Consider the following 27,768-nt stretch of genomic DNA (forward strand, 5'->3'; position numbering starts at 1 on the left):
TTAATGACTCTTAATGTTCATAAACTAGACTTCAGATTATTTATCACCATTGATGAATCAAAAAGGAAATTATATCGTTTCCAAACTTTACTTTGCCGTACAAATCATTGAAATGTCTGGGAGTTTTCGCTTTTAACTGCGCGCATCCGCGAGGTGCATCGTGCATGCATATCTCGGCGGGCATGCATATTTCGGCACAACCATGGATGTATAATAAGTACAACACCGGCAAGCCTTCAGTCTACGGCACAACACCGGTGTTAAAGTCTAAAGTCTGTTTCCTGTCGATGTGTTTTCCCGCTCACCTGAAGCTGCTCCATCACCGGAGTGATGTATCACGCTAGGAACTCTGGGTATAGGAGGAGAGTAACCGAGACCTCAACATAATCACAGGTAACTTTATCAACTTTATCTGTAGCCTACTGTCGACATATGCTTAGAATAAAAGCAGAATAAAGTAGTTCATGAAGCAGATACATTAAAGTAAAATTAATTCCAGGTAACATTATCAGACAAAACTACCTTACGGTTAATTCAGTTGTCACATGCTAATGTTATACAGCAGGCTAACTCATTGCTACTGTTGACACATTAATGTTACTTTTTACACGTTATAACTCTCATTACAGAGAGTTCAACTGTCACTCACAGGTATTAAAGGTTATAGTTGAAACTGCATTGTTGTCTGTGGAGTGTAAATATGATAGCAGTTGGTGTTGAAACAGTTAATCAATTAATTTAATTTATTTTGATCAGGTAAAACATTATTTTGTAGTATCTGACATTTGAAGATTTGCTGCTTTTTCTGTTTAAACATGTTTGTGTTTAAATGCCTTAAACTCTTAAGATATTTCATGGACCTAACAATTAATGAAAGGGATTATCTATAGATTGATCGATAAAGAAGATAATAAGTAGCCTTCATTTGTAATTTTGCAGATAAAGACATTTGAGCACAGAGAGATTTTTTAAATAGTTTAAATCAATTTTGCTACGGGTGGTACTGCTCAGTTATGGTTTGATTTGACGCCTACATATCTTTGTATCCCTGATTGACAGGAGTAGAGAGGTAACCCTCACACACTGTGACTATTACTGGCAGATTTGCTGTGAGTCCACAGACCTCCATCAACCTCATGGATGTGTACGTTGGTCTCTGCTGTTCATTTGGGTAAGCTAAAGATTTCCTACCAAAATCTAAAATCTGTTGTACTGGATTATAGAATCCGGAATACCAGTCAATGGAAACAGGAGTTATCAGTTGTCTTAAACAGCTCAGGAAATAACCATTTAGATACGAATCTCATTCCTCCCGTTTCCTCAGACTTCCTGTGTGGATAGCATCAGTGCTAGAAGCTGCCAAACACCTGAGGTCTGACCACGCCCGTCGGAAGAAGGTCTACAGGATTCTGCAGAGGAAACTGGTCAGTGCTCATGTAATAGAATCCCATGTGGAACAACCATTGCTTTTTTCATGCAAGTTTTGGAAACTAAAAAAGACCATTGAGGTTGTTTGTAAGGCAAAAACTAATTACAGTTAAAGGCGACATGTGAACAAATTCAATTATTTATGTCATACATATATGTCTCTAATGTGTTCAGAGAAAATACCCTGTTTCTCCTGCTCCAACAATCAGAAAACATGTGTAATGAGTCACACTTGCGTATTCTACCTCTACCTCCATTATATCCTCATGCCTTGCTTTCACTACATAAATAAATGAAACACAAATTCATTGGTAAATTGAAAAATGGGCACAAATAATGTTTAAAGATTAGTCTTGCATATTAACAGCCCCTGGCAATCATGAAGTATTGTCTCATTCCCACCACTTGTTCTCTTAATATCCTTCTCCCTTTTGTTCCAGTGGTTTCAAGGGGTCGGTGTGAAGAACGGGGGTGTGTGGAAGCCCACGTACGTTTACCCTGAAGAGGTCAAAAAGTTGATCCGTTCTGTTTTCTCAGAGGACATCCGGGACTACCCTGACCCCTGCCATGCTCAGGTGAGTGTGAGATGCTTTCACAACGACACAAATAGTTTATAGGTAGCTCTGTAATAGTTCGAAAAACACTGACATTGAAAAAAAACAACTGAAAAAGAGCGTCAATAATTAATATTGAATTCTTATTTTTCAGTTATGGTTCAATTCAGCTCGTGGTCAAAGAGGTAATCCTGTGTAACTGTGTTTGTGTGTTTCAGGTGGTGTACCTCACTGTAGAGGATATGCACAAAGTTAATTTAAACTAAAGTCTGTCTATTTAATTGTCTTATCTATGCTGATGTACAATTTACAATTATAGACCAGCCCCAGTTTTGTTTCGTGTGAGGATTATCTCTGGGAAGGTTTTAAAGATGTGTGACTGTGTATCTCTATGCATTATTGGTTGTTCTGCATGTTACGGTATACAATCATTGTTACGTTTTATCTATTGGCCGTTTCAGGGTTGAATTTTCCGTGTTTCTGAAACTCTGCACTGGCTCTTTATTAATCAACAATGCTGCAAACCTATTTTAATTAAAAAGAGACTTCACATTCTCTATATCATTGTCTTTCTTACAGGCTCTTCACAATAACACATTTCACAGCTCTATGTTTCAATGTTCTGACTAGATGAGAGTCATGTGTGATAAAAATGCTGTTACAAGGGAAATTCATGATGAACTTAACTCTTGTTTTGTCTGACCCAGAAATAGAAGTAAGTCGCTTTTGTAGCTTTTTGGGAGTAACGACAAGGGCTTGTTTATTGTAGCTCACCACACAGGGTTGAATTATGAGCTGTCACTTATTGGTCCACGACTAATGTGCATCATTTGTCTCCATTAAGGTCAATCAAAAGACACATTTATCATTACACAAGAGCAATACATTGGTGTTTAAAAATAATAATAATGTAGTTAAGTGGAAACAACTGATGACAAAGTTGTTACAATTAAAATGATAGAGCACCTGTGAGATATTAAAACAAAAATCCCAATTAGTACTATTTAAGTTAAACATTTTAATTATTATTTTTGCAATAAACCATGCAGTGTGCCAACAAACACAATGAATCATGATCATGGCTTCTTTGGGAAACGTATCTGAATGTGTTAAAATGTTCTACCACCATGTGGCGCTGTAAGCCTGCACACTGAAGGATAAAGCACAGCACAGCACAGGCAGCAGCTATTCAGCGTGGATTTGAAAGGCAGTCATGAGACTTTTAATTTGAAAGAATAAACGCGTTTCCGCTCAAAGTTGCGGCTCAGTTAAATCTTCGACGTGCGCGTGACTAGGTCCGCAGCTAGCATCACCAGAGTGGAGACAAGTTGACAGCAGAGCAGAAACCATGGGAAACTATGTTAAAAGTAGCAGACAGTGCTCCTGGAAAAGTCTGAGGTACTTTTAGGTGGACTGAAAACTTTTCCCGAACCACATACCACATCACAGCAGCGGGAAACCATGATGGATAACCAGGGAGGTGACAGAGAGTCTGCCGCGGGGAGCAGCGTGTCAGCCCGGGGAGAGGAGCCCAGCAGCGGGGAGCTTCCTCCGGAGCTCACCTGTCCCCCGGAGGACTACCGCACCGCGAAGTTCAGCCTGGCTGCCTACCTGCTCTGCTGGGCCCTGCTCAGGTGGTACCAGGTGAGAATATTCTGACATTTACACCTAATATATGTGGCTGTTAAATTAGTAAAGTTGTCTAGAGAGGGAGGTGTAAACAAACTCGGGCCCTAACCTGGAGAGAAGTACAGAATTGTGTGTCAGTCACCCAATTAAGCTAATTGGGTGAATGCTATCAGTTAAGTAATAATGAATGATTTTTGCATGCTTACTGTTGACTGCAGTAACATTGCAGATATTATTCAGCAGTCTTCTGTTCCACTCGTGACTATTTGGCTCAAACATATCAATTAGTGATCTGGCCAAAGAACATCTGAATACATTCTCTTCACTCTTGCAGTGTCAATTCAACTCCATAATAGAATAAGACAACAAACTGGAAAATTACAAGCTGACATAATATCATACTGCATCAGACATGATTGGTTTCTTTTTGTCTACCTTTGCTACCATGCTGCTAGGGTTAAAAACACAAACACTAGATAGTTATTTCATGCATTGCAGGTTATTATGACCGCATCATCGAGTGCAATGTGTGTTTATTGCAAACCAGGTGCTATTATGTGTAATTTAAGCGAACCCACTGTTCATATTGACGTCATCCAGGAGTCCTGACCTGCAGTTCATGAAGGTTTGTCATCATGACTATCTGCACATTGACTTGACAAAACCATTATCTGGCGTAATAAGACCAGGGCGTGTCAGGAGAAGGGTGGACCCTCAAGGCGGAACATATTCATAGATTTGGCTCATGTTCTTGTAGATTCCTCATAAATCCAAAACCTTGCATCAAGATTGAATCATCCGTAACAGGGTCGGCTCTAGAACAAATCGAATGGGGGGGCAATCATTTACCAAGGGGGGGGCACACACTGCCGTCAACAACCAACACACAAACACCAACTTCAATTAAAAAAAACATGCTGTAAAGTCTATTGTCTTTCACACACATTGCAGGGGTGTAGTGCTATTTTCTAGCGCACCTATACATAGGCCACCATATAAAAAGTGTGCAAATGTATTTAGTATCCTATCCATGTGAAAATGTTTTAGGTGGGGGTGGACCTAACCTCCTCTAGGAGGGTCTGGGGGCATGCTCCCCCGGGAAGATTATTTTTAAAATATTGAAGTTAAATGCATCAATCTGGTGCACTTTGAGAGCAAAATGAAGAGATCTATGGATACATCTCTCAACACCCATATGAAACACAACTGGATTTACTTTTTCTAAATAGATATTTTACTAATCACTCCCCTTTTAAACTGTATTCTTGTGTTACTGTCCTATAGTATTTCATACCCGTTTTTCATTTATTCTCTTATTTTTTTAATAACTATAGGCTAATGATCATATAAATGTGTTCCTCGCAAATACTTGTTTACATAAATGGTGACCAAACCATTTGAGACCCACTGAGATAACTTACACTAAAGTTAACTATCTAAACACTGAGAGTCCTTCCCTCACTGAGCTGAGGTTATACGATCCTCTCAGTCTGACAGGAGAGGACTCTCCTCCACCTTGGTGTAGAAACAGCTCTTTATATCCGTTAGCATAGCTAGCTAACCAGATGCTAACAACAACATTCCACGTTACCGCTCGCGCACTCACAAAATGCGATCGTGCCACACACACACAGAGCGGAGCTTGAATGAAACACAGAGACCCAGAAGTAGGCTACTTGTACTGCACTGTATATCATATTATTTTCGATGGCTTTACTGTATAATCAGTTTAACAGATCGCCACTGGGCTTTCATCTAAACACACAGCCACGGAATGATAACAAAACAAAAGTCGGGGGTCATTGGTCAAGCAACACACCAATCAGAGAGCACACCTCAGGCTGTGTTTTATATTTGTATTCTTTATTTCTGATGTATTTCACACAAAAAACCTTTAGTGGAAACGTTTTAACTTATATGATTAAAAAAACAAAAACGGCAAAGTGGCAAGGCTTGCCCACCCTGCGTTGGGGGGGCACAGTGACTCATTTGGGGGGGCATGGCCCGCGAATGACCCCCCATGACGCCGACCCTGATCCGTAATAAGAGTCATCAAAACAATAAATGTATATTTTTGCAATAATCAGCATGCTGTGGTTTCAGATTGTAAGATTATTGTGTTTACACACAGGGCCGGTCCGTAGCACTGGCGTTATAGATGTTCGCATAGGGCGCCAGATCTGGGGAGGCACTGCGCTGGCAGCTCTGGGAAGGAAAAAAACATTTTTGACCGTTGGTACTCATCCTAATTTTCGGCCTTGATGTAACAATATTCATAATTAAGTAAATGTAACACCCTTTTCACCCCGGTTACACTTTTCATTAGCCCTGTACGATGGGCGCTGTAAGTGATGAAAATGGGGGATGTTGGCTTATCTGGCGCCCGCAGCTCACAGCCAAAGTGCGAGTGAGCGTGGGAGCGAGAGAGGGAGGGCGCACCGGTACCGGCGCTGTTGTTATTAGAATTTGGTGCTAGCTGCTCTAACGGATATAAGAAGAAGATGTTTCTACAATGATGTGGAGGGAGAGTCCTCTCCAGTCAGACTGAGAGGCTGATAACTACAGCTCAGTGAGGTAAAGGACTCTTTAGTCTAAGTTATCTCAGTGGGTCTCAAACGTTTTGGTCACAATTTATGTGAACACATATTTCCAAGGCACTCCTTTATAATTATTGGGATAAATAAAAACAGGTTTGAAATCATTCCAAAATATAGGACAGTAAACCAAAAATATCGTTTACAACTGGAGAGATAAAAAAATATGCATAAATAAATAAATGTTAACTAGGTAAAATAAGATATGAATGAACAACAAAAATAAAATAAGTTACATTTATTTGTTATTGGCTATGGTAGGTTATTGGTTATGTTCACATACTTATTTGATTATTAAAATGTAAACCGATCTTTTTCATATGGGTGTTTAGAGTTGTACCCCCCTAGATATAGTAGTAATTATGCTCAAAGTGCACCAGATTGAAGCATTTTACTTGCGCCAGCTAAAATCGCACCTAGGGCAGCAAATTGTGTAGAGCCGGCCCTGTTTACACATTAAATCGTGAAAGCTGACAGTTGGACTTTTCAGTGGAGAAACCTGTTTAGAGCCGCTGAGCCATATCCGAACAGTTTAAGAGGCCAGACCGATGTAGTGACTATGACTTTGGTGACTTCTGCACAACATCTGATGTCATGGCTACATGGCTCCTTTATAAATCACAGGAAATTCATGATTGCGAAAGTATCCCTTCTACAATGCACACTTCATTTGGTGTGATATTTGCCAAACTGCCAATGCAAAACAGCTGCTTCTATTTTAAGAGACCCATTGTAAATTCTGACATCATTCAGGTGTAGATGCACGAAGGCCTGACCCGACCTGCACTTCATCAAGAAGGTTTCTTCATGACTCACTGCACATTGACTTGAGAAACCATTAGCAGGCCTAATCAGACCGGGGCGTGTCGGGAAGAGGGAGGACCCCCAAGGTGGAACATGTCCATGGACTTCTTGTCTTCTAAAGCGCTGACTGCAGGAACAAGCAAAGTCATGTTTTAAACCTGCCCGCAGGCTCTGCTTTCCTCAGCAGCTGCACAAGTAGAGCGGCTCACATGCAGACAGACAGATCCACCTCTACACACCCAAGAATACCACTTTTCAGATCATTTACATCTGCAGACATGCAGCGTGAACATGTGTCTGGTATATAAGACTGAATGGAAACTCTTGATTAGCAGTCGACAAAACTACATCATAAATTGTTGGAAATCTTTAGGCCTGGAATGACCTCAATATTTGCTTGATTTAATCTCAGCGAGTTTTGAAAAGCTTTTGCGTTATTCATAAAATAATCCCAGTAATTGGCCACCAGGAAGGAAGATCGTAATCATTTTAACTCCATGCTGACTCATTGATTCTGGTATCGACTGCCTCCTCTCCTTGCTCTGTTTCTGGTTTTTTCTTTTTGTTAAATCATAGCCTTTCAACGTCAGCATGGCTTAATAAGCACCAGCTTATTAGCACAGACGTGATCCAGTAAGACTGGCATTTGAGCAATTTATTACCCATGATCACCCGCACTGTAACACATGATATAGTGTTGTGTTCATTTTATTGTGTCAAGTCTTCATGTGGAGTTTCAGTCTTCAAAGCACAACAGAGGAACCACATGTGTCAGTGACTGCATCTTTAAGAAGTGCGGGGGTTAACACGCAGTTTGTGAGAACACCAATGAAACGTTTTATGCTCTTTTGCTGCTGTTGAAACTTCAAACTGAGACTCAGAGTCTATGAGAGCTGCTCTGAAAACACCTGGCGACAAAGAGGCCACACAGTGACTTATTGAAAGGAGTTCTCCTGCTGCTCTGAGGATTAAGCCCAACTGTAGGCTCAGGAAGTGGCTCTAAAAGTTGCTTTCTCTAGCAGGAAAGTCATGAAAAGTTGGAGGGTACTTTTGACTGACGTATGTAATCATAACCACCCTAGAGAGGCTGTGTGTATAGCCACTTGCTGACAAAAGACATACCAAGCACATCATGTAAATAGACAGTGCAGAAGGAGAGTAGATGTGGTTTGAGAAGTATTGGCTGTGAAAGTATGTTACAGTAACAGCTGTGAATCAGAACTGACCGCATGAGTATTCTTTTAAAATCTTATAAATGTCTGACAAAAGCCTCACTTGTCTTTGTTTTGTCTCCTCAGAAACTCAGATGCCAGTCTGCCCCTCCACAGGTAGGAACATCCTTCTTTTATCTTGTCTACTTCAGACTAGTTGTTTTGGGGCTTTCCTTTGTTGACAGATTCATCTGACACAGCACAGACATTATAAACTGTAGTCTTATGCCTCTGCATGAATATTAAACCTGTGTGAACATAACCCTGTTGGCAATCATAGAGATCAGTGTTTTTGCTCAGCCCACTCAAAGCCTTACATTTCAACACTTAAAGGTAGGATTCAAAGGGTGAATAAGGTGAACACCATACTACCTGGATACATCCGCCCAATGTAGCTTCATTAAAAAAGATTCAGGGCCTCGACATGAGATCAGTGAATCATGCCATACACTAGGGCTGCTCGATTATGGCAAAAATCATAATCTCGATTATTTGGGTCAATAATTGAGATCACGATTATTAAAAACGATTTACTTTGAAAACATCCATTGTGTAGTATGTTTTTAACAGTTGATTACCCTGAAGTTTAAGTATAATTCATTTGAAAAACCAATAAAATAATCGTTTTATTTCGATTATGTTGTTTTCATAGTCGTTGCAAGCCAAAATCGTAATTGCGATTTAAAATACGATTTAATAGAGCAGACCTACCATACACTCAATGAACATGTGTGTGGCTGTGTTGGTAACAGAAATACAGAAAACACTATATTTGTAGACGTCTGTGTTCCCCTATAAGTGCTTTTGTAACCTGTTATGTGCCTATTTGTACTTTCATCTATCAGCATCATTGTTTTACTTTACTGTGGGGTACAATCATTTTAAATTCACTTTGACACAGATTTGAGATGAGGTAAATAAAAAAGAACATTGTTTTTTATTAATGCCAGGCATAGGGGACAAATAACCTGGTTATTAAAGTCCAGACGCTGAGACTAAACCATAACATCGATGATTGATCCAGCCTTTGAATGTTGAATGTTTTCTGGATCACTGCTAATGCTCTTTTTATATGAGTTTCAAAGGCTCTCATGACCCCAGCTACTGACTGAGTAGTTGAAACCATATGGCCTGGTTGTGGTGCTTTGTAACTCTTTGGTGTTAGTTATGATACCCTCTGTCAAAAGAGGACATAATTGTTCCGTGCTGTGACTTCAAGGAAAAGCCTAGAAAACCACCTTGTGTCAGATAAAACGTCTCAACGTGTAGTCAGAGTGCGTATGCCTTTACAAATCCCCTGTGATGCCTCTCTGTTGTTTGGGTACCTCCACGCTGCAGTGTGAGTGAGAGAAATGGAGCTGTGACCCCCGCTTGAACCCAAATATCTGGGCTCATACTGTCAGTGGTGGATTCCCAGAGGAGCGGAGCTTATTGTGTCCATAAACCAAACTCCATTCCCACTCTGAGGACACAGTGTGGGCTAACGCTATCAGGAGGCTCCTCTGTAATTTACAGAAGTATAAGGAGTTAAGTCTGGGTCACAGCTCAGAAACCACAGCAGCAATGAATTGTGGGAGCTGTCTTCATCTACTCCTTCAGCTCAACCCAGTCTGTTCCTAAATCACATCTTACAAATTAAGTTTGTTTCATAAACCCTAATACGATTTGTCTTATTTTGACTCATAGTTTTAACCTTTTTTTCAAATTGCAACCATCAAATTGCACTTGTTTTTTCAAAATGTGCCTTTGGATAGATTAAGCTAATTTTGCCTAATCTAAACAATTACAATTGTAGTGATAAAAGCTGATAAAAGCCAATCAATGGTCTGATATCACTCACAATTGTTAGACACTGAAAGCACTGTTTTTCTTCTTAATCTTTTTCTTAGGGGACATCACATATTTTTAAATCCACTCAAATTGGCCTGGGCGTGTCGATTTCCTACAGATATTCTTTCATTAAAAACAAAAACTGAATAAGTGCTTGCAGTTAAAACAAATGTTTGGTGAGGAAAAACCTCAAGCCTAGCAACAGTGCAGCTGATCCAGAATCTGCACAGACTGGCCACTTTCTCCTGGTGACTGCATGTCTTCTCCTCAGTGGCGCTCATTCACCGCGCTGGATGAAGTGCATTTATGTTTGAAGGCATCTCAAAGGGCTTTGGGAATTTAAATCTGCCAGGACGACAGCGGTGCCAAACGCTAACTGCCACCTTCTCTGTGGGGCGTTTAAAGAGTCTGGCATGGAGCAGCGCAGCGGGCCTGTGTGTGTGTTTCAGTCCGCTGCAGATTATCAGTGTCAGAGCCAGTGTGCGACTTCACGTGTTTTAAGAGGATCAACTTTTTTTTACATCATGCAGCTAGCGGGTGAGCCTAATCTCTTGTTGTTGTGCAAACTATTGTAGCACAATATTGATGATAGCTCTGTGTTTTAATGATTTCATTATCAATTAATTGAAATATTGTATCGATTGATTTACAGCTTGTTCATAATCCCTAGCAAACGTCTACTTTTAGGTCACTTTTGATACCTTACTTTACTGAATTTCTACCTGCTGCAAATTCCTTTTTCAGTTAAGAAAAGAAACTCCACATATTTAGATTGTCAGATGTCTACAGCTCACTCCACCCTGATATTTCCGGAGGCATTTAAAAGTTGTACTGCTCAGCACAGGGATTTTTGTGGCTGACGGGCTAATTTTAGAGCCGGTCAGTTCTGCAGGTAACGTTTCACTGTTCCTGCAGTAAAATAAGTCTTTTAATAGATTATTATATTTTCATCGACCACCCCTACAGCAGAATACAGCAGCACAGGCTTCTCTCTGTCTCTCCTGAGTCAATAGCATCTTATAGGAGCACTGAGCTGCTTCCCATATTGTTTTTAACGGTTTTATTTCACCTCAATGAATGTGAAACACCGACTGTCAGCTTCCTTTGGTTCCCCAATTTGAGACCTTCCCTGATTTATAAAGAATTCAAGAATGTTTAGTTGGTTGGAACAACGTCGTTAGAGAAGACACTTAAAGTAGTATGGACTAAACGTTATTATACGTGGGGGAAATTAGTCTTAGGCACAGTGTTACTGTTTGTCGCCTTACATTGAAAACACCACAAATAAAGCATTACAACATCTTATACAAGACATTTGATTTTCCAACACATTTCATTAGCTGACGCTTCTATCCAACGCGACTCACAATAAGTGCAATGAACCATAAAGATACAAACTCTTATTTCTGATATTTTTGCATTAAATAAGCCAAACCATTATCCTGCTTTTATTTAATGGCCAAGGTACAAGAAAAACAGATGGATTTTCAGTTTGCGACGAAGATTTGTCGACCTGCTGTTTTGACATCAATGGATGCTCATTCCACCATTTTGTAGCCAGGATAGCAAACAGGTGTGTTTTTATTGAGGGGTACCTGGGTCCAACTCGCAGTGAGGGAGCAGCAAACCGATTGGCTGATGCAGAGCGAATTGACAACTGAAATTTGTGAAATGCTTCTGTACAAAATGCACATTCCTTTATTTCACTATGATATAGCATTAGTGTCATAGGCTTGATGGAGGTTGAACAAACGATAGCTTCCAGTGGTTTGATCTGCACCTTTGTCCTGATGGCAGAGGTTCGTATTCAGAGAAGATAGAAATGTGAAAGTCTGGAATATTTTCTGTTCCTTGTTTCATGACTGTCTGCTCGGACCGGCTCTTTAAGGGCTTGTAGTCTTTATTTCCTCTTACCTTCAAAGCTGTTTTGTGCATGTCTGCTTTCCAATGAATTCTGTACATTCTTTATCTGATGATGCTCTGAAGGATTGCCTGGCAGAACATCTGTGTGTGTGTGTGTGTGTGTGTGTGTGTGTGTGTGTGTGTGTGTGTGTGTGTGTGTGTGTGTGTGTGTGTGTGTGTGTGTGTGTGTGTGTGTGTGTGTGTGTGTGTGTGTGTGTGTGTGTGTGTGTGTGTGTGTGTGGTGTGTGTGTGTGTGTGTGTGTGTGTGTGTGTGTGTGTGTGTGTGTGTGTGTGTGTGTGTGTGTGTGTGTGTGTGTGTGTGTGTGTGTGTGTGTGTGTGTGTGTGTGTGTGTGTGTGTGTGGTGTGTGTGTGTGTGTGTGTGTGTGTGTGTTGATAGTGGCTTTCCGAAGTCGTCTATGCCCCTCTTTCTATACTGAATGCTAAAATGTGTAACTCGTTGCGTTAATAAAACAGGACATGTCTAGAATCAACAGTTGCTTGTCTGCAAAGGAGGGATTATAAAGTGCTACCCAGAAACAGCACTTTACAAACAGCTTGTGTTTTGCTGGACAGCCTCTCCTCCCTACGGCCCTCCCCCCCCCCCACCCCTCTCCTCTTTCTCATGCGCTTCTTTTATTTCGTCGGGCTGCATAAATCCTGCGGCGGAGAGACAGACAGTTTCGGGTTTCCCTGAGTCTCCAACTGGAGCCTCCTCAGGATGTTTCTGCAGCATGGCCCAGGTGAGACTTTCTCTCAGTGTGAACGTGAGAAAATGCGAGAGGGCGGGGGGTGGGGAGGAAGAGCAGTTCGGCTCCACAGAGTCTTTTTATGTGACAACAGTAGGAGATTGTTACGTAACCACCTCCCTCATTAGTTCCACTGTGTTTGAGCTGTGTTGTCTTTGTTCGACCGGAACTCCACTGAGCAGATTCTCTGATGGCTGACAAGTTATAAAAACAAAACACATGTTGTGCTGCTGGAGCACGGGGAGGCTCTGAACATGCACTGGGTTGCTTGGCATTTTGAGCATCAAGGAATTAGGCCAAAAGCCCTTTCTACAGCTGCACTCTTTGTTAACCACAATAGATTAGGGTCAGGTTTGAGGTGGGGAGACCTGTTTGTCCCGGAAGTCTTTCTTCATCCCTGTATATTCCTATTTGAAAGGCTTCTTTTATTAAACTCTGGATGGCTTTATTTACTTTCCATTGGCCTCAGCGGTTGACACTTGTCAGCATTGTGAAACAGAAATATTCTTTGTCATCGTATAAAAACACAGGAGTGAACAGGTGCTCCTAAAGCACAGGTAAGCAGAAACTGTCCGGAAGGGATAGGGTTTCCCCCCCCAAAAAAAGCAAGGTGTGTTGCTTCATGATAGAACAAAAGATCGAGCTTTAGTTTGCAAAAAAAATAAAACGCAACCGTCTTCCTGATGAAGGTTTGACAGCTGTATATTTATATCTGTTCCCTTTCTTTCCCAAGGCTTTTTGGCAGCAAAATGGATGACAAAAAGACAAAGAATCTGAAAGTATGCTCGGTTAAATTGCTGAATGTCTCGTAACGTTTCTAGAAAGTACTTCATGGTTGACTTCTGTACACTTTTTTTATCAAATAATGCGATTTTTTTTAAACAGTCGTTCATGTTTCGTACTTTGCATTCAACCAGTTTTATGTCCATCCGAGCTCTAAAGAGTCAACTTCAAACCCTTGGATGCCTCAAATACATCCTCCCACTTTCTGAGCACAGACCCAATTGTGTCTGAACCCACCCGTGGATCGTCCAGTGCCATGCTAGGTCCAAGAAATGCTAATTGAAAGGTGGGTGTTTCTTATGGAAGATCACCATGAAATTAATCTTCATTTCCTTTCTATTTCCTCTTTCTCCTCAAACAAGCACACTCAGAATGTGAGCACACTCTACTGCTCCTCCTCCATGCTACATGTTTGTGTGAGAATTCTGCACGCACGCACGCATCAGTAAATCAGTGTGTGGAGGCGCAGCCGTCACATTCCTCTCGCAGGGGTTTTGGGGGGTTGGTGGGGTGACGGGCTGCTGTCCAGGCTCTAACACACAGTTGCAAAGTTGACACAAGAGAGATACTCAGGAATGTGTCTCATTTCACATCCAGCCAAGCTGAGGGGAATGCGCGGCGGGGAAACACTCAGCTGTCCCATTTCCCATGCTCCCTCACTGTAGTCTCCCGATTTGACTCTCTGGGCTGTTCCAAATCCCTTTTTTATTTAATTTGTTGATCCCCGACTTCCTAACTGTCGGGGAACAGCTTACAGACTTCCTATGATGAATGATGTTTATTATAACAACTGAATACATATATGAACCTGAAAATCAGCATCATTTGCCATTTAAAAGGTTAAAATCTGAGATATTTAAACATGTACACGTATCTAACAACATATATCTTCAGTTCCAAGAGATCATCAGTTGAACTCCCATTATTATGGATACCAGAACTGTTTGCCCCTTGTATTTCCTCAGGGACTAACTGTATGTTGATCATCATAAAGCTCAGGTGACTCTGAATAACTGCAGCTTCATCCACCTGACAGACAATACAATACACCTTTTAACATTGCATATTCTTCCCATACATACACATAGCATAATTATGCATGTATGCCAACTGTTACTAAGAATCAACTCGGTAAAAGTAGAGATTAAGTTGCAAGAATGTTGTTTGGTCCGTTGCTTATGAACATATATACAGCAATGCACTCTTACTGGCTGTTGTGTTGATTTGTACATGCATGTGCAACATTATATTTTGAACACTACTCAGTTTAAGTGTTGCAGGAGTTGAACCTCTCACTCAGTGTCGACTCTAAAAACGACTTTAAGATATATTGTATTACAAGACTTTTGTCATGCAGGGTTATGTGTTGGTCTCTCTGAAGGCCCAGAGCAGCTGACAGTCTGCTATCACGTTGGTACGCTCATCCAGCATGTGCATGACATCACTTGTTTGTATGAGTTCAGGGCTTTGGAGTAGTGTTACTTTGATCCACCTCTAACCCAAATTCATCCAGCGGCTGAAAATAGAGAGGAAGAGAAAAAGGGGTCGGTAGGCAAGCAGAATGGAAACGGGAGAGCCAAAGAAAGCATTCCTCTCACAGGAGGATGAAATGAGGGAGTGTAACGACTGACTTTTCTTTTTCTGGACCTGTGGTTTCTCTGCCCGGTTGTTAGGTTTCTCTGGCCCTCCAGCCCGGCACAACAGAGCTGTGTGTATGTATACGTGAGATTGACAGCAAAAGACTGTGCTTGGGGCAGACATGGGAACTGACGTGATTTATTTTGTATTCTTTTGACAAGTTGGCAGTAAAAACCTCTCTGTGGAGGATCCTGTCCACTGAATCCACTGAGGGATCACACTGAGGGTCATTTTTCATGGTTGTGCAGGAGCATAGAATGACACACCATGTTAATGAGCTCTGCTCCACTGGCTCTCAGCTGGGATGGAGCTGCTCCTCTCACCAGCCTGTTGCTCTTGAATGTGTCCAGCTGGTCTTCTCTGCTCATTAGAGCACACAGCCTGACCTTTTCAGGGAGAACACACGCCTGTTTGCATTCTGCTGGGATTGTATCTGTCCATAAACATTTTAACAAGACTCACTGACAATGTTTACATGCTGACTAATAGTACAAGAATATAACATCGTTATAAAAACACGAACCAAATTGGATACGGTTCGTGTTAACAAACTACTCTGAATAAGGTCTAAGTGAGACTGAAGCATTTTCCATCAAAACATGTGGAATGTGCTATTCAGGTTTTAGGGGCATTCTTTGGAAATACAGTTCATCACCTCTTTTCACCCTCTGTCTGAAACCAGAGCCCAGTCTTCTCTCATTGGTTAGCTGGCCGGCTTTGTTGTGATTGGTCAACGGCTTAAAGATGTCCCGCCCCTTAGCCTATTACGCACAATGTGTGCTAGCCAATAGAAGCGCGAGAAGTGCATAGTGATGTCACTATGTTATGGAAGTAAACAAAGGAGTCCAATGGAGGCGTTTCCCTCTGGAGGGAACTTGGGATTTTACCCTTTGAAGTATTTGTATTTATTGAAGGACCATGCATACACAAACATTAATCTCAGCAAAGAGAAGAGATGCCAGATTATAGCTAATAGCTCATTTCCATCTGTGCTCCTCAGGCAGGTTCATAACAATCAATAAACAAATAATAACATTGCATGATCTCTATCAGTCAAACCATTTTAAAACCTGATTTAAGTATAGCTCAATAAATTAATACATAGTACACTTGAAAGAAGACTATTTACTTGCCCAAAAACTAATTTAGCAAACTACAGAAGAGGGAACACTCCAATAACCATAATAGGTTATTTGAGTTTTTACTGCTATTTGCGACACACAGCTTCTTGCATGTTTGCAGCCAGCTCTGCGTATTGTGCACAAACAAACGACTAAACCGTTTGTAAGACTGTTTGGGAGATGCATGCCTCTGAAAGACAACACATATCAACCTGGCAGAGCTTAGGACAGATGATTAGGATGTCCCTCTCACATACTATAGTTTGAAGTGTTAAATTGCTACTTTTGGAGAGCAATGGAGGGGCTCTTTTCCACAAGCACGCTCTTTTAAGGTTCACAGAGTTGATCGGGCCTCTGCTACCCTTGTTATGCAAATGAAGGAGTGGATGCATGATGATTTCCTCCTGTAACTGTTGGTTACTCACAAAATATGGAGGGCCCACTGCGTTTCTCTCACTTGATTCAATCAGTGCTCTGGGCTTCTTAAATGAGTTTACAGCGGGGTGAAATGGTCGGCTGGTTCGCTTTGTTTCTGTGCCCACATTGTTGTCTGGAGCAGACATGCAGACTACTGACATCATGCAGGTGAGAACAACTAAACAGGCCCCTCCACCCTGTGCTATACTTAAACTCCACTCTCCTTGTTATTGTGTTTCTGCGATCACTTCCTGTCCCAGAGTTGCATATTGTCTTATCGGGACTTTGTCCTCTTAAGCCCAACGACAAAGCTTTCATTGGCCAACTCTTTCTTCAGCCAAGGAAATGGCTATCAATGAGCTCAACTTCAAAACCTTCGAGCGGCTGAATAAGTAGAAAATGTGGATTACACTTCAGAAGTCTGGAATCAGGCGATTGCAGAACCTCCATGCATGGTCAGATAGCTGGTGTGTTCAAGTACAATGTTTAACAGGAAATCTGACGTATTGAAAGGCATTTTATTGGTCGCCCGTCTGCCGTTGCTGGTTCTTAGCTTCACTCACACTTCAATAGGACTAGTGGTCCCCAACATAAACACTGTCAGTTTATTAGAGAAACATCCTGCAATAAATCCTACCATTATGAAGGGTATAATGTTCTTTTATTGTTGTCGTAGAGAGCTGAATTATTAATCTAGAGGTTTGGGTGGGCAAAGGATAAGCTTTACCAACAACAGCAGCACAAATTCCATCATAAACGCAACTTTTTAAACAAAAACTGACCTCCATGAAGCTGGATTTACCTATTTACCCATTTACCTTGTTTTAGCTATCCAATAAACTGCTTTGTTTCAGATGCTATAATTTGCTGCGGAAAAGTCACATTGAAACTCCAGTCTTGAACTGCCCCTTTATTCGGTGTACGTCTCCGGTGACCAAAGCTCTTGGGTGTTGTTCATACAGCGGGGCTAAGTGTCATGTGTAGTGCTGATGGGCTGCTCTCCAGAAAGAAGGAAGCCATATTTAATCCTTGCCTTGATCAATCTGGGTTAAAGTCACTCTTAACTCCTCTCTTCCTTCATTAAAGGACTCATCTGAAGAGTCCATATCCTTTGTTTGTGATAAGGAGCAAAGAAAAAGGTTCAAGTGTTTTTCCCATGCTCTACAATACATGAAGAGCTTGTTGCAAAGCTCCCAGCATGCCTCGGTCCTCCACCGCTGTCTTGTTTTAGCCTTTCTATTTCCAATGGATGGCCCATCCTGCGAGCTTAGCATGTTACAGCGGCACACACATTGTCATGTATATGCAGAGGCCACCATCTTGTCCACCAATGAGAAACGTTCTAGAAAAAAGACCCTGTCCCTTTTTCCCCATTGATAGTTGTTGTCATTGCCATAAAAATGGAGTATAATAGGTTTCTGTGGGCTTTACAGCTGGCAGGCCTGCAGCAGTGTTACTATATGGAGCTGGACCCATGATGTCTCCTGAGCTTTGTGCGGGGGGTTAACCTGTGACCTGGGACCACATTGTGTTTCAGATGACGCCTTGTTTTGGAACAGGCCTATGCTCCTGCTGCTGATACCCACTGTAAGCCGCAGTGTCTTTATACTGGCTGGAGTTGGTTAACCATAGGACACTATGGCAGTGGAGGATCAGTAAGGTTCAATGCCAATAGGTTCATTCCAGTTGCTGTAACAGTAAGTTGTGATAGACACGGTTCGCCACTGTCACAACAGTGCCGGCTAGCTAACCAATCAGAACAGACTGGGCTCTGGTTTCAGACAGAGGGTGAAAAGAGGTGCTGCAGTATGAGAAAAATAAAGAGCTTTTTGAATATTAAAGCATGGAGACATGTCCCAGTAGAGACACCACATACAAATATGAACCTGAAAATGAGCTTAATATGTCCTCTTTAAGTGGCTATGCTGGCGCCGGTGCCCTATCACTTAAACTACTGAGGAAAATGTAAAGCATTTTGTGGTAGCTCTTGAACCCTTCCTGCCAGAAAGTGACACTGCTAAATGAATTTGCATAGTCATGTGAAAAAGGTGGAGATGGAACCTTGGCATCATAGGGCTGCATGATATCAGATGTTAATAGGACAGTAGGTTAACACAGTTTATTCAATGGAACAAATGTGTTTCCTTCCCTCCTTATGGTCCAACAGTAGGGCTATAATGGTTTGTGTACAGCAACGCTCCGAGGGTCACGACCTGGCTGCCATGCACACAATATGAAGTAGATTGATGCACATAATGCGGAAACAAAGTTAAAGTGCTGAGGTAAGCACACCGAGCTGATGCTGTGCCTGTCAGTTAAACCAGTGGAGAGTGCAAATGTAACACCACCGCTGAAAGATTACATATTGTATACTAAGCTGTGTAGTAAATTAAGTACATCTTTGATCCCATTTTCAAAAGTTAGTTCCACTGCTGCTGACTTTGTGGTTTAGAATCAGGCAGTAGCTTCACTCCCATAATATTCTGTTTTGTTCATCTTCTCCAAATGTCTAAAAGCGACGTCCGTGGCTCTTGAACCGCAGCAGCGTTTGTCCCCTTCAGTGATCCTGACGGGCAGCCTGGCCAGAACACAGCCATTTATTTCAGGCTTTCTGGGAAGAGGCGGTCGGGCCTTCACAGAATAGTCTGAGTCATGCCTGCAGCTCACTGGGGAATACTGCTTTTAGGGATGAAAAAGACACCAGGCAGCTGCCCACACTTTCAAATCGCCTATATTTCACTCGGGGATCAAACTGTCTTTCTGTAACATCAGAGCTGAACAAGGTGGCAAGTGTGTGTTGTGTGTAGCTGAGGAGTAATCATTTGTACCATGACTTGATTTTGGTTTTGATGAGTCTTCCTCATGGATGACAATAATGGTAATTCACTTAAAAAAATACAAAGCTGGATGTGTTATTAGTTCTCAGGATTCCCTCCGGTTCTCTTTTGAAAACTTCTTGTAAGTAGTTTGAAAAGGTTATTTGTCATTTAGAGAGCATACATTTAGTTAATATTACACTATGTTGATCTATTAGGTCAACTGTCCAACTGAGGAAAGTGCGGTGTAGTCCCCCTCCTCAAAAACACCACCCTCCAGTACTCGGCTCAGTACCAGTGGATGCACTTCAGTTCTGACACAGTGATAAGAAATGGTGTTCATCTGCGGTTGAAGAAAAATAAGTTGTAGTTCTATATTATCTCAGAAGGGGGCGTGCTTTTCTTTGTTTGTTCTTTCCCTCATTCTGCCCTCTGTGCGGTATTGTGGCAGATTGACATCCCCTCAATGTTCAGGTGTCAGGTGTGCTCAAAGTCACCTGATCCTAGATCTGCCTTTCCCCTTACTGTCTCAGGTCTTTGGGCCTTGTTTGTGCAACTGAAGCTTAAACCTGCTGCAGTTTTAACCGAGAAAAGTTCATATTTTTTTCTATTTTTTCTTGATTTTATTTATTTTTGATTTTATTAATCTGTGTGAATCTTTGCTGTCCTGTTTTTTCATGCTTACTCTGTTGCTGCTTTGTACAACTGAATTTCCCCTCTGGGATTAATAAAGGTTCATTTTATCTTATCTTATATTTACATTGAAGTCATCCACAAAAGACTTATTGTTTGGTCTTGTGAAATAAAAACGAGTATTTACTAATAAGGGGAACCTTTGAGAGACGTGACTGTAGTGAAGCACATAGTTGAGTTGGTTTGATGGAGCAGCATATGCCCGCCGGGGCTTTTGTTTTCACTCTAAGCTCTTTGGTTTCAGAACAGTGAAGTCATTGTTTCCTCTGATGCATTATTTCTAATGATGTGTGAGAGAACCATGCTTGTGTTTTTTGTTTTTTTGCATGTGTTCTCATTGTACATTCTGAACAAAACATTTGATCAGTGTTATCAAATGTTCAAAAAGCACTCTCATTCTGCTTGTTCTACAGCACCTCTTTTCACCCTCTGTCTGAAACCAGAGCCCAGTCTGCTCTGAGTTTACCTGGCAGGCTCGGTTGTGATTGGTCAACCGCTTAGAGATGTCCCGCCCCTTAGCCTATTAAGTACAAAGTGTTGGAGCGCTAGCCAATAGAAGTGTTACATAATGATGTCACTATGTTACAAAAGTAAACAGGACTCCCAATGGAGGCGTTTCAGGCAGCGGGGGAGTGTGTGGGGAATAAAACTCCCACTGGATGGAACTTTGTGATTTTAGCCTTTGCAGACCATTTACATGCACACAAACCTATAACACACCCTGCAGGAAAGGGGAAAGTCCAACATATGAGAAGGCCTCTTTAAGACGTGTAATTGGTGTCTGTAGTTCAGACTGTACTAACTCTTCCACCTGTGTGGGGCTCTGCTGGTTAAGCCCTCAGAGTTATGTGACTCCTTTGGCGGGACTTTCTCCTCTCTCCCTCCTCCCTCTATCTCTCTCCATGTGTGATCAAGGTTAAGTCTGCTTGAAATAGCAACAGGTTGCGAAGTTGGAGCTTCGTCATACCTTGAGACCCGGTACAGAAGCTGGACAGGAATGAGCAAACTCCTGGGGAGAGAAGGGGAGGGGAAAGGGGAGGGAAGACGGCTGTGTGTCCGTCTTTCTCTGACTCGTCAAAAATGCTGAGTATTATGTGTTTACTCCACGCTATCTTCCAGGTAAGCCGTCTCGCTTTCAGTCCGCTGAATACAAAGATGTATCTTTTATACTTATTTGTATAGTTTATTTCTCTGGCTGACCTCACATTGCACTATTACAATGTTGTCTGGTCATAGCGAGAAGGCATAGACTAAAGTTCTACTGACCATCCTGGACACGGGCAGATGTTGAATATGATGGAAATATAATTGGAGTTTAAGAGAAAGATGCTCTTGAAATATGTTGTGTTTTTGGCGCTTGACCCACATATTAGTCACAAGTTGTCATGTGTTATTTTTGATTGCTTAGCAAACTTCAAGAAAGCGGGACTTATCTCATAAGAGCCTATCAGAGGGCAGACATCAGCTGCAAATGAATGAAAATAACAGACATTTGTTGAGACTTTAATGAATGATATCTCTCTTACTTGTTCAGTTTCTGCCTGTGTTGACATGAAGAAACTGGAACCAATCAAGTCAACACATTCATTATGTTGTGGTCTGTCTTCTTTGAGAAATTCATGGATCTAAATTAAAATATCGCAATTAGAAGTTAGAGCAAGGAAGAACATAGCAGTAAAGTTGTTTAGCGTGAGTACATTTGAAGGTTTCAGTTCAGTATAGCCTTGTATAAAATGTTATCTTGCTCATTATTAAAAGTCAAGGAAAGCCGCTGAGAAAGGAGGGACGTAGATCAGGCTCCTGTGGAGTTCCCACCGTTTGGTTATTTAGGAGGCATCTCTGCATCATTACTCACCGTGTGTTAGTTAGTGTGGTACAGGGGGACTGGATCTGTCCCTGAGAGGGGAGGGGGGCTCAACTCACCTGTCACTGTGAGCGGGTTTTGCTGCACACAGTTATTAAAACTCTCCTTCACAGCAGCCTGGAGATCACCATTAATTATGTTTTATATATCTTGTGTTAGTGTAGGACTGATGCCAATGTGTTAAGAATTGGCTTGATTATAGGGGTTTTAAATAATATACGCTTGTTTATTTCCCCCCAGATCCATAGGTGAACATTCAATATATACTTAAACTAATGCCCCGGCCACACGAGGACGAAAACGGCTAAACGCATAGGATTAACGCATTCGCAAAAAAGCTTCCGTCCACACGCAATATTCACCGGATAGTGTCTGTCCACACGAGACCGCTCCGTTTAGCTCCAACCGCTGGAGAAGCTGCAGTACATATGCAGGAGCCTGTACGTGGCGCTGTAACTTCCTCCACAAAAGCAGCGAAGAAGCATGGTTGTCATGGTTGCCCTTCTGTTTATTCTCCGCGGTGGGGGCCGAGGGAACCGGGCAGAGTTTTTCGCCAGTCAATGTGTATTAAAGTTTAAACCTTCCGACAAAATTATAAAAATGCCGGTCAAAGGTCTTCTTTGTTATTTATTGAGCTTTAAAACAAATGAATAACGAATCTATATAATATAATAATAAAATACACGGAGCCTCTCTTTTTCCTCCCTCTCTTCGGACAGCTCAGTGTCTGTCTCATGCAGCAGCTGATCCAGTAATGAGTGACCCGGCCGACAGTAAAAATAAACATATTTATAACTAGTTTAGGTAGTTTGAGAGGTGTCTCCGTCCTGTCAGATTAGACTTCACTCGCGTTTATGTCCATATCCAGAGAAAGATAAATAATCTGAATTCAGTGTGCAGTTTACTTTGACGCGGGGGTGAGCAGCAGAGGTGGGGAGAGGCGGGGCTATTGCCTCATCATTATCAGAAAATTATCGTATAGGGCGTACACACGGAGCCGTTTGACCCCCCAGAGCGTTGCGTATGCCGTTCTATCCACCTTGGGACCAGTTATCGTTTCCGCAGTCGTTTAGTGCCGTATTCAGTCGTCCTCGTGTGGCCGAACGGTCTATATGACACTAAACAGTAACGCAAACGACCGTTTTCGTCCTCGTGTGGCCGGGGCATTAGTGTCTTCAGCTGATAAAAGCTGAAAAAAGCTTTTTTTTTCGTTTGTCCTTTAGTTAATATATCATAGTGTAAGCCATCCGCTATCAAATTTGTGGGATGCGTTATAATTGCATTCCTGTTTGCTTTGTCACTCCTCCCTATTTAATAATGAAGACTTTCCCCCCCATGTGTCCCACTAGTATGTGAGTCCTCCATTACCCTGTGCAGATTTCTACTTTCAGTAACTCTTAACATCCTGGGATACTTAAATCAGGAAGATTGTTAGTCTTCCATGTAATGTCATTATTTTGTTTGTGTAGGAAGTAGCACGGCCAGTATAATGCAGTCTGCCGGGAATCGCATGCATCCATTGGCTGATTCTTTCTCACACTGTGCTATTGGTATTCTAACCCAGATCTCTGAGGGCCTGTTTTCCCCGCTCCCTCCCTTTGTGCCGTGTTTCCATGGTGTCCGCTGGAAGGGAGACAAGCTGGGTTAAGTGAAAGGACTGAGACTGTGTGTGTGTGTGTGTGTGTGTGTGTGTGTGTGTGTGTGTGTGTGTGTGTGTGTGTGTGTGTGGTGTGTGTGTGTGTGTGTGGTGTGTGTGTGTGTGTGTGTGTGTGTGTGTGTGTGTGTGTGTGTTGTGGTGTGTGTGTGTGTGTGTGTGTGTGTGTGTGTGTGTGTGTGTGTGTGTGTGTGTGTGTGTGTGTGTGTGTGTGTGTGTGTGTGTGTGTGTGGTGTGTGTGTGTGTGTGTGTTGGTGTGTGTGTGTGGGTGTGTGTGTGTGTGTGTGTGTGTGTGTGTGTGTTGTGTGTGTGTGTGTGTTGTGTGTGTGTGTGTGTGTGTGTGTGTGTGTGTGTGTGTGTGTGTGTGTGTGTGTGTGTGTGGTGTGTGTGTGTGTGTGTGTGTGTGTGTGTGTGTGTGTGTGTGTGTGTGTGTGTGTGTGTGTGTGTGTGTGTGTGTGTGTGTGTGTGTGTGTGTGTGTGTGTGTGTGTGTGTGTGTGTGTGTGTGTAAACTTCCCTGGCCAGTTATTTTAGAAATTAGAGGGTAAGTGAGGTATGTTGAGACTTAAGTCATGTAGAGTTTCCAATGTCACGAAGGTGGAGCTCTTTTAACCAGCCTAGATCACCATGGTAACATAAGCTCCAGTTATGTATTAAAAGTTTCTGTTATGAATACACTCCTTTGAAAATGGAGTCATCTTGCAAAAGAAAAGTCGTTCTCGTTCGACGAACTCCTTATTCATGATGCTGTTTTGTATCACTTATATTCTGGCATTTGGAGATAATACATTTGGGCTCATTAGCCATGCTGTTCTTGTGCGGTTTCCCTTCTGTAAAACAGAATATTGCCTCTTTAGCGTTGAGTAAGCGCTGAATGGAAGCCTTTGTCACAAACTGAAGTGCTCTGTTTTCACTGCAGCCCGTTAGCAAAGCAAATGTCCTCTGACCAACTCAGTGCTGAACGTTGACCTTTTAAGTGATTCATGTCGATCTGACATCAGTTCTTTCCACGAAACCATAGGAAACGCTTTATGCCATCGAACGAATTATGATGCACGTGTCAATCAAGCTTCATTGTCAAACGCAGGCTCCCCTCCTCTGCACTCGGCTTTGTTCTTTAATTCAATTTAATTCAGTAGCGGATTAGACCTTAATCCAATAAACAGAGATTAAGTCTGTGCGTTCATTTTCAACAAGGCTAAAGGAATAAGTTACGGGAAGATTCACATCACACTCGCAGTAGGACTCTCATCACAGTGAAAAGCAAGAGTTGTTTTGTGTCTCTTCAAAAAGACTTCACACGCTTCCTACTTGGCTTTGTATTTGTAATTGGCATGTTTAAGCTGCTCTGCTGGACGGCAATGCAATAAACCTCTTACATTTCTGTGGTAGATTTGATCTTGATGTGGAGTTTGATTTAACTAGGACACATATAAATGCAAATTAATTTAACTTTATTATTGTGTTTGAGTTGATATGCGGTCAGATACTAATGAAAGATAAACATTGAGGTTAAGGTCTTAAAGTGGACCTGTTATGCTATATTGGATTGATTGATTGATTGAAAAGTTTATTAACAGCTTGTATATTGGGTACAGTACAGTACAGCTCAAAACATACAATTGTTAAGGGGATGCAGACCAGAGAAAGACTTTCGTCTTGCTTACATCAGGGTCCCCCATTTCCAATTCATCATGTCATTTAAGACATATAAGACATATTTGACATACAGATGGCTTATTTACAATTTACATTTTAGATTTCGTTATAATACATCCTAACCGGACATTTAAGACATACCAAGTCTACAGATATACAGTTAGTAACAGAGTCTAAAATGCGAGTATATACATAGATGGGGGGGGGGGGAAGCTGTCCATTGTACGACAGGTTGAGATTTGTACCATTACCGGGGCCAGTTTTGCAATGCTCTCCCCCGAACATATATTGTAGGGCCATACCTATACAAAACATGTCTGTGAAGTTTTTTGCTTAAAATACCAAACAGATCCCCCGTTGTAGCCGTGCCTCATACTGCTCATACCCCTCTTTTGCAGCCCTGTTAGAGAAACAAGGATTTTGGGTCCTTAGCTTAAAAAAGAAAAAGAGGAGGTGGAGCTAATGCCTGATCAGAATTCTACCGGTGATTCTGCTGTGATAAAACGCCATCCTGTTCTAAACCACATCAAGGATTATTTCTGAAACAGTATGGAGCTCAAATGCTTTTTCTCTTGCGGGTTTATCACAAGGTGAGTTCCTTTTTATTTCCTGCTTTTTAAAACACATGTGCTCTCCAGTACAGGTTAGCTCTGAGTGTTAGCGAGGCTTGCTAATGTAAACAAAGACGAGATTACGTCCAAAACACGCCAGGCATTGTTTCTGATGGCAACTCTCTGTGGGTCCACCATCCGAAATTACATAATATCGGCAGCAAATCTGTATCCGCTCGTTGTACCCCCGTTTTTAAAAGATTTGGGTGCGGAGGAAAAGAGAAAGGGTTTTATTTTCTGACGCTGCGTGAGTTCCCCGACACACCGGGGACACATATTTATGTATAAAAGACATCAAAAAGTGCATTTAGCATGATGGGTCCCCTTTTAAGGAAAGTTTGAATGGTATTTTAATGTTCTTCCATCAGTTTGAAGAGAAAGTAAACCCACAATGACTTTATTATATTGCATAATAACGGAGATATATATCCATTTAGGTTGTCCTGTATGTATAATTCTATAATAACTCTGCTTTGTGCGTCAGAGCAGCAGCTTGTTCTCCTCTCATGAATAATTGAGTGGCAGCTGTCTGTTGTAACCATAGACTCCATTAGGTCCACTGTGTTTCCTCTGTGTGACCACTTTCACAAAACTCTTTCACTATCAATCCTTAGATCAGTGTCACTCTCCTCGTACGCTGGTTTGGTGTTTAGATTTAATTTCAGTCATTGGAACTAACTGATTGATTTCTACAGTTAGAAGATTACATTGTTGTGGTCATGAGACAATTCATTGAATTGGAAAGAGGAAGTAAAAACTGGTGGTTGAACTTTTTATACTCGAATGTTGAAAGTACTTAGTATGGCTAACAGATTGACAGATTGGTGGCTTGGTTTTAGGGGGTCACAAGTCAAAAAGGATTGGGGGTACTAGCTTAATGACCCATTTTTTGTAAATCTGATCAATACCAGTTTTCTGTGGAAAGCTCTTAATGACACTTAACACCCAGAATTCCCCCTAAATCATTACCATCGTCAAGGAGGTTATTTTTTATTCAGTCCATCTGCGGGATTATGCAGAAACTGAATACCGAATACTGTATAAGTATTGCAGTATTAGTAGTACTACTGGTACTGAATCTGTGTATGAACTTCCTTTTCCAATCCCTTGTTATTTGCTCAATGGATAAAGTCAAAAGCAGTGCACCCCATTATGCTTCATTTGCAATCCATGTGTTAAAAACATGGATTGCAAATACTCAATATTAAAGAACTCTAATCAGATGAGTATATGACCTTGGACCTCTTCCCACATGGTTTCCGTTGGCATCAGTGTGCTTGAGAACATTGCCAAAACAGCAGAAAAAGTCTTAGTGTCCAAAGACTTAATTCTGCAGAGACAGGATGAGTTATCCAAACATGACAGCCCATTCAATCCAATTCAAAGCCTGCCTCTCAGTATTAGAAGTCTCTTTCTTGTGTCAGAGCCCATACTTCAGTGCATCCTTCTGCACTCTTTCTCCTGCTTGGGTCGGCATTCTGATACTTAACCTTGTACTTGCTCATGAAATGGTTGTGTATGGAAAAAAATAAAATGTAATGCATTATTATGTCATCTGCTTTGGTCACTTTGCCAAAATGACCTCACAGCTAAGCTAAGTGCTGTTCCTGGGGTCTTAGATAAATGCTTTTATTTTCCATTACCTTATCAGCATTGTAGTTTTAAACTCCAAAAGGATTTGAATTAACTATAAAATAATCTGTGTACATTGAGGTTTCACATTCAGGGACTCCCACCACCTCCCTGTCCTACGTTACTCCAAGTAGCCTCCAGAAAAGAGATCAGGTTTCTCTTTCCATCCTCCTCTCTGCTGAG

The 27,768-nt window shown here is 41.6% G+C and overlaps 1 protein-coding gene across 1 annotated transcript in view; it reads left to right on the forward strand.

Annotated features, from left to right (window-relative positions):
- Nucleotides 1-3,274: 3,274 nt before the first annotated feature.
- LOC117542842 overlaps nt 3,275-27,768 on the forward strand; it is a gene marked incomplete at its 3' end in the record, with an annotated part of 61,197 nt that continues 36,703 nt past the window's right edge. Inside the window, 2 exon segments of the mRNA XM_034210712.1 lie at nt 3,275-3,626; nt 8,308-8,337. Coding sequence (XP_034066603.1) covers nt 3,444-3,626; nt 8,308-8,337 — 213 coding nt within the window.

This window comes from Gymnodraco acuticeps, unplaced genomic scaffold (assembly GCF_902827175.1).
Source record: "Gymnodraco acuticeps unplaced genomic scaffold, fGymAcu1.1, whole genome shotgun sequence".
NCBI lineage: Eukaryota > Metazoa > Chordata > Actinopteri > Perciformes > Bathydraconidae > Gymnodraco > Gymnodraco acuticeps.